The sequence below is a fragment of the Panulirus ornatus genome, chromosome 27, assembly GCF_036320965.1.
Source record: "Panulirus ornatus isolate Po-2019 chromosome 27, ASM3632096v1, whole genome shotgun sequence".
NCBI lineage: Eukaryota > Metazoa > Arthropoda > Malacostraca > Decapoda > Palinuridae > Panulirus > Panulirus ornatus.
Genome location: NC_092250.1, coordinates 15,188,100 through 15,195,599, shown reverse-complemented (window position 1 = coordinate 15,195,599; position 7,500 = coordinate 15,188,100). Strand labels below are relative to the sequence as shown.

Here is a 7,500-nt window from a genome sequence, read left to right as displayed (position 1 = left end):
CAAGCAGACAGACGTACAGATGCAGACCTATATATGCATAGCAGACCACAAACCAACATCGCTTTGCTGTGTAACAAGAGTAATCAAAGGTCAACTATTATTTTCCCCTCCCTCAGGTGCCGCTCAAATAATGTAAAAAAAGATTTGGTATGCGTTGGGGACCCTTACACTCTAGTTACTATGTGTGTCGAGAAGGAAGAGAACTAGTGTTTGTTACAGTGTGATTAAATGTATCCTCATTCATGAAAAAGCGCTCGTGACAGTGTGATTTAATGTATCCTAATTCATGAAAAAGGCGCTCGTGACAGTGTGATTAAATGTATCCTAATTCATGAAAAAGGCGCTCGTGACAGTGTGATTAAATGTATCCTAAATCAAGAAAAAGGCGCTCGTGACAGTGTGATTAAATGTATCCTAATTCATGAAAAAGGCGCTCGTGACAGTGTGATTAAATGTATCCTAAATCAAGAAAAAGGCGCTCGTGACAGTGTGATTAAATGTATCCTAATTCATGAAAAAAGGCGCTCGTGACAGTGTGATTAAATGTATCTTAATTCATGAAAAAGCGCTCGTGACAGTGTGATTAAATGTATCCCAATTCATGAAAAAGCGCTTGTGACAGTGTGATTAAATGTATCCTAATTCATGAAAAAAAAGGCGCTGGACACGCGAAGCAAAGAGACATCATGTGGGCCACAGTGGACACTACAGAAACATTAATCAACGCCCCAAAGATGTAGCTTGAGCTCAAGAAGAGACAAAGAGAAAGAGAGAGAGAGAGAGAAAAAAAGAAAAGGACAGCCAAGTTGAGGACATGACGCCTAGTCGGGAGGGGTATTAGCCTACCGACGGCCTTCACCAGCTGAGTTGCTCGCGCCCCACCCCGCCCCTCCCAGCCCTGTGGGCGGCGAGGCCGTGGTGGGCGGTGGCAAGGAGCGACGGGATGGTGGGCGTGTACGAGGTGGGCAGGTGGGGGTGGACCGGCCGCTCAGGTGTCGCAGACAAGACCAACAAGAGACTCAACATCCACGTCATATCGGATGGTAAGTACACCTGATTCCGTTTTCCATTTTATGGCCTTGTTCTTGTACGTCTCTCAATCACTCGCACTCCTTCACGTCTCTCAATCACTCGCACTCCTTCTCAATCTCTTGTTCATTCTCTCAATCACTCGCACTCCTTCTCAATCTCTTGTTCATCTCCCAAATTCTGTTTTCCATTTTATGAACTTGTTCTTGTACGTCTCTCAATCACTCGCACTCCTTCTCAATCTCTTGTTCATTCTCTCAATCACTCGCACTCCTTCCCAATCTCTTGTTCATCTCCCAAATTCGGTCTTCTATTTTATGACACCTTGTTCTTGTACGTCTCTCAATCACTCGCACTCCTTCACGTCTCTCAATCACTCGCACTCCTTCACGTCTCTCAATCACTCGCACTCCTTCACGTCTCTCAATCACTCGCACTCCTTCTCAATCTCTTGTTCATTCTCTCAATCACTCGCACTCCTTCTCAATCTCTTGTTCATTCTCTCAATCACTCGCACTCCTTCTCAATCTCTTTTTCATCTCCTAAAGTCTGTTTTCCATTTTATGACCTTGTTCTTGTACGTCTCTCAATCACTCGCACTCCTTCTCAATCTCTTGTTCATCTCCCAAATTCGGTTTTCCATTTTATGACCTTGTTCTTGTACGTCTCTCAATCGCTCGCACTCCTTCCCTTTCTCTTGTACGCCTCCCAGTCACACGCACTCCTTTACCGCACTTCATGCCCATACACCTCTCCCTCTTCTCTCTGTCTCTCTCTCTGTCTCTCTCTCTCTCTCTCTCTCTCTCTCTCTCTCTAGCAACAAATGGACCGGTAGCATTCTCCCCATCCAAACAGAACAACAACCCAATAGCCTGATGGTGACGGGTGAAATGAGAAGAGAGCGAGGCAATAAACTCTTTGGCCATGATTGAGGTGAGTGTACGGGGTTGTGTCAACATGGCTCGTGGCGGGAGGGAAGGGAAGGGAAGGGAAGGGAAGGGAAGTGAAGGGAAGGGAGGGAAGGAGGAGGGTTTGGCCACGATGAGGTGAGTGTACGGGGTGTGTATCAACATGGCTCGTGGAGGGAAGGGAGGGAAGGGAAGGGAAGGGAAGGGAAGGGAGGGAAGGAGGAGGGTTTGGCCATGATGAGGTGAGTGTACTGGGTTGTGTATCAACATGGCTCGTGGAGGGAAGGGAAGGGGAAGGAAGGGAAGGGGAAGGGAGGGAAGGGAGGGAGGGTTTGGGGTTGGATTGGACGCCCAGAGGCAAGCAAAGGTTAGTGGAAGGAGGAGGGTTTTGGGTTTGGTTTTGGACGCCCAGAGGCAAGCAAAGGCTAATGGGGTTGTTTGGAACGGAGCTGCTGGGAAGGGGAGGGGACACTGTGGACGGGGGGGGGAGTGAGGCGGAGAGAGAGGGGGAGGGAGGGAAAGGAGGGGTAAGCAAGGGGAGGAGGGGGAAACTAACTGAGCCTCAGTAAACAGGTGACCCCACAGAGATGGAGTTAATTAGGCGGGTTTCGGTGAAGGACCACTCACACTCGACCTCCTCCCTCCCTCTCTCTCTCTCTCCCACCACCGCTGCAACGCGTATATCTCTGAGGTAATGATATAACACACACACACACACACACACACACACACACACACACACACCAGGCACGTCAGGGGGTCCCCCTAAGCAGTGTGCTTTTCCAGTGGGGCAACCTCCCTCGTCTCCCACTGGGCATCAAATGGGGGCAGTGGGAGGGGAAGATGGCTTGCTGAAATGGCGCGAGGGTGAGAATAAACCATTGTAATCACACACACACACACACACACACACACACACACACACACACACACACACACACAAAGAGGTTGTTGGGTGTGGGTAATGAAAGCCAAAGGGCCTTAGAAACCACAAACTGCTACTTGAAACGTAAGTAATATAAGTAATAGAAACCACAAACTGCTACTTGACACGTAAGTAATATAAGTAATAGAAACCACAAACTGCTACTTGACACGTAAGTAATATAAGTAACTGTTCTATCCGGCTGGTACTTAAGTAATGTAAGTAACCTTTCTATCCGGCTGGTACTTAAGTAATATATAAGTAACCGTTCCATCCGGCTGGTACTTAAGTAATATATAAGTAACCGTTCCATCCGGCTGGTACTTAAGTAATATATAAGTAACCGTTCCATCCGGCTGGTACTTAAGTAATATATAAGTAACCGTTCCATCCGGCTGGTACTTAAGTAATATATAAGTAACCGTTCCATCCGGCTGGTACTTAAGTAATATATAAGTAACCGTTCCATCCGGCTGGTACTTAAGTAATATATAAGTAACCGTTCCATCCGGCTGGTACTTAAGTAATATATAAGTAACCGTTCCATCCGGCTGGTACTTAAGTAATATATAAGTAACCGTTCCATCCGGCTGGTACTTAAGTAATATATAAGTAACCGTTCCATCCGGCTGGTACTTAAGTAATATATAAGTAACCGTTCCATCCGGCTGGTACTTAAGTAATATATAAGTAACCGTTCCATCCGGCTGGTACTTAAGTAATATATAAGTAACCGTTCCATCCGGCTGGTACTTAAGTAATATATAAGTAACCGTTCCATCCGGCTGGTACTTAAGTAATATATAAGTAACCGTTCCATCCGGCTGGTACTTAAGTAATATATAAGTAACCGTTCCATCCGGATGGTTGTACACGGGCGTGGCCATCCGTGTCTGAGGATGAGGGAAGGAAGGAAGGAAGGAAGGAAGGAAGGAAGGAAGGAAGGAAGGAAGGAAGGAAGGCGGAGGAAAAAAAAAGATATTCATAGACCAACAGTAATTAACAACACAATGTTAACTCAGTGCATAAAAAACCAACAGTAATTAACAACACAATGTTAACTCCTCAGTGCACAAAAAACCAACAGTAATTAACAACACAATGTTAACTCATCAGTGCATAAAAAACCAACAGTAATTAACAACACAATGTTATCTCCTCAGTGCAGAAAACAACAAACAAAAGCAAGTGTTTCCTTTTTTTTCCCCCAAATTATTTACCAAAGCAAGTGGGTTTCTTTCCCCCCCCCCCAGATTATTTGCCAGAGCGAACTTCACCAGCTGTGTACTTTCATTTCAGCATCTGAAACAAAAGCCCCACTGGGGGAGAAAAAATAAAAGAGAGAAAAAAAAAGCGTTTTATTCGTATCTTTGCTTAGCAATGCAAGACTCGGGAGAAAGAATCTACTTCCTTTAATTAAAAAAAAAAAAAACGAGAAAAACGTTCAATTTTGTATACCAGTACTTAGGGTCCTTTTAAGATGGAGTATTCGAACACATTCCTTTAATTGAATCTCTTCCTATGCATCAGTATTGATGTGATACGCTGGCCTAAAACGCGTATTCGAACGCATTCCAACCCTCACATCTGTTCGTAAGCAACAATACACTCAAATCTGTTCATAAGCATCTATATTCATGCTATACTGTGACCTAAGACTTGTATTCAAACATCCCATCACTCAAATCTATTCCTAACCATCTATATCTATGTTATACACTGACCTAAACCTCTTTACGTTCTAAGAAAAGAATAATCTATTTAAAAAACCTTACTCAAGGTATACACTGACCTAAACCTCTTTACGTTCTAAGAATAATCTATTAAAAAAAAAACCTTACTCAAGTTATACACTGACCTAAACCTCTTTACGTTCTAAGAAAAGAATAATCTATTTAAAAAAAACCTTACTCAAGTTATACACTGACCTAAACCTCTTTACTTTATAGGAAAAGAATGATCTATTTAAAAAAACCTTACTCAAGTTATACACTGACCTAAACCTCTTTACGTTCTAAGAATAATCTATTTAAAAAAACCTTACTCAAGTTATACACTGACCTAAACCTCTTTACGTTCTAAGAATAATCTATTTAAAAAAACCTTACTCAAGTTATACACTGACCTAAACCTCTGTACGTTCTAAGAAAAGAATAATCTATTTAAAAAAACCTTACTCAAGTCCCCCATTCAAGTTTACATACGTAGTGGTGCCAGATGGAACTCCCATTACAGAGCGCGCGCCCTTACATTTAATGGGGACAGTGCCTTCCCTCCCACACTGATTCTTGGGAAAGGCATGTCCTCCCCATTAATTTTCAAACCCATTTTCTTGCCTGGCCAGAAATGGGGTCAAAGACTCGCGCGTCGTGTTGTGCGTCCCACAACCCGGTTACTGGACTGAAAAGTGACTTGAAACTGTGGCCTATATTATATATTCAAAGGGCCATTCCTGTCCCTGCTACTGAGTGTAGCGCAGCCTTAGAGCAGCAGCAGGACCCCCCCCCCACCCCCGTGGAGGATTAAAGTAAAGGCCATCCTGTCCCTGCTACTGAGTGTAGCGCAGGCTCAGAGTAGTTGAAAGGGGGTTCCTATTATATCACACTTAGTCTAAGAAATAAACCAGGTAAAGTATGTCACACCATTTAACCCATGGAGACGTGTTGAACAGCCTTAAACTGGGTGTGTGTGTGTGTGTGTGTGTGTGTGTGTGTGTGTGTGTGTGTGTGTGTGTGTGTGTGTGTGAGACGGTGTTTGCATGGAGATGGTGCAGCTGTGTGTGTGTGTGTGTGTGTGTGTGAGACGGTGTTTGCATGGAGATGGTGCAGCTGTGTGTGTGTGTGTGTGTGTGTGTGTGTGTGTGTGTGTGTGTGTTTGAGACGGTGTTTGCATGGAGATGGTGCAGCTGTGTGTGTGTGTGTGTGTATGTGTGTGTGTGTGTGTGTGTGTGTGTGTGTGTGTGCTTCAAGAGGCTTGATGGAGGAGTTTTAACGAGTTTGTGCCAGACCGTTGAATGCCAGCAAAGTAAATGTATTCTGTGGAGATTATGCTCCGTGCATGTATAAACGAAGGAGGGGGTCAAGTTTTCAAACAATCTTAGGGGGAGTAAAATAAAAAAAAACCGGAAGTTTTGTAATGGAATTTGATACAAAGAAACGAAGCAGAGAAGAGAATGATTATATATTTTAGAGTGTTTTGAGAAGGGATGAGTTTGCTCGCTGGAGCCATGTCCACTTTAGATAGAGAAGTGGACACTGTACATTGCTGTACCCCACACTTGTACGTGGATGTACAACCATATCGGTGTCCCAGTAGCCTGGCCTTACACACACACACACACACACACACACACCCCAACTGTGACCATTCCCCCCCCCCCCCCCCCCCCCACACACACACACGCACAAGAACACAAAAACCATATTACGAATATGGGATGTTGGTATGTAGGTTCCTTCTATTCGTAAACCAGACATACAAAGCCACTGTATTACGTATATGGGATGTTGATATGTAGTTTCGTTCTATTCGTAAAACAGACATACGAAGCCACTGTATTACGTATATGGGATGTTGATATGTAGTTAAGACTTCTGTTGTTCTAATACGTTAATAATGACGTATATTGAAATAGTCTGCCTTGAATAAATACTGAAAACGTAATGCGTGAAAAATAAATAAATAAATGATACAGAATAAGATAACTAATGCGTGAAGGGTAAGCTTGGACAAGCTGAATAACTCAGCTTGTCTTTTAAAAGCTTGAAAGCTAATGATGGAAAGATAAGACACCCCCCCCCCCCCAGGCTTCCCAATACGCGACGGTCTGCGTTGAAAAGACAACGTAGGAGATTCGATAACGCAGTCTACGTTAACGAAATGCGTAGGAGACTCTATAACGCAGTCTACGTTAACGAAATGCGTAGGAGGTTCTATAACGCAGTCTACGTTAACGAAATGCGTAGGAGATTCTATAACGCAGTCTACGTTAACGAAATGCGTAGGAGACTCTATAACGCAGTCTACGTTAACGAAATACGTAGGAGGTTCTATAACGCAGTCTACGTTAACGAAATGCGTAGGAGGTTCTATAACGCAGTCTACGTTAACGAAATACGTAGGAGGTTCTATAACGCAGTCTACGTTAACGAAATGCGTAGGAGGTTCTATAACGCAGTCTACGTTAACGAAATACGTAGGAGGTTCTATAACGCAGTCTACGTTAACGAAATGCGTAGGAGGTTCTATAACGCAGTCTACGTTAACGAAATACGTAGGAGGTTCTATAACGCAGTCTACGTTAACGAAATGCGTAGGAGGTTCTATAACGCAGTCTACGTTAACGAAATCGTAGGAGATTCGATAACGTAGTCTACGTTAACGAAATGCGTAGGAGGTTCTATAACGCAGTCAACGTTAACGAAATGCGTAGGAGGTTCTATAACGCAGTCTACGTTAACGAAATACGTTAAGCTGTCTGTCTGTCTGTCTGTCACTTCCAAAGGGGGAAAAAAACATATGACGGAAGCAACAGCACAGACAACCAATAAACAACCAAACAAACAAATAAACAAATCCCACTGGGAACGGACCAAAAAAGACAAAAAATTCTACAATTCGAATGGATTAATCAGTGTG

General features: G+C 43.6%; 1 protein-coding gene across 3 annotated transcripts in view; it reads left to right on the top strand.

Moving 5' to 3' along the window:
- LOC139757591 (ligand of Numb protein X 2-like) overlaps positions 1-7,500 on the top strand; it is a 301,274-nt gene that overhangs the window by 253,897 nt on the left and 39,877 nt on the right. For 2 of the 3 annotated variants that reach the window (XM_071678222.1, XM_071678223.1), the window contains exon 2: positions 117-1,043. The exons of the other annotated variant lie outside the window; for it this stretch is intronic. In XM_071678222.1, the coding sequence (XP_071534323.1) occupies positions 944-1,043 (100 nt within the window). In that variant the 5' untranslated portion in view covers positions 117-943. The remainder of the gene's footprint in view (positions 1-116; positions 1,044-7,500) is intronic. 3 annotated transcript variants of the gene reach the window in all.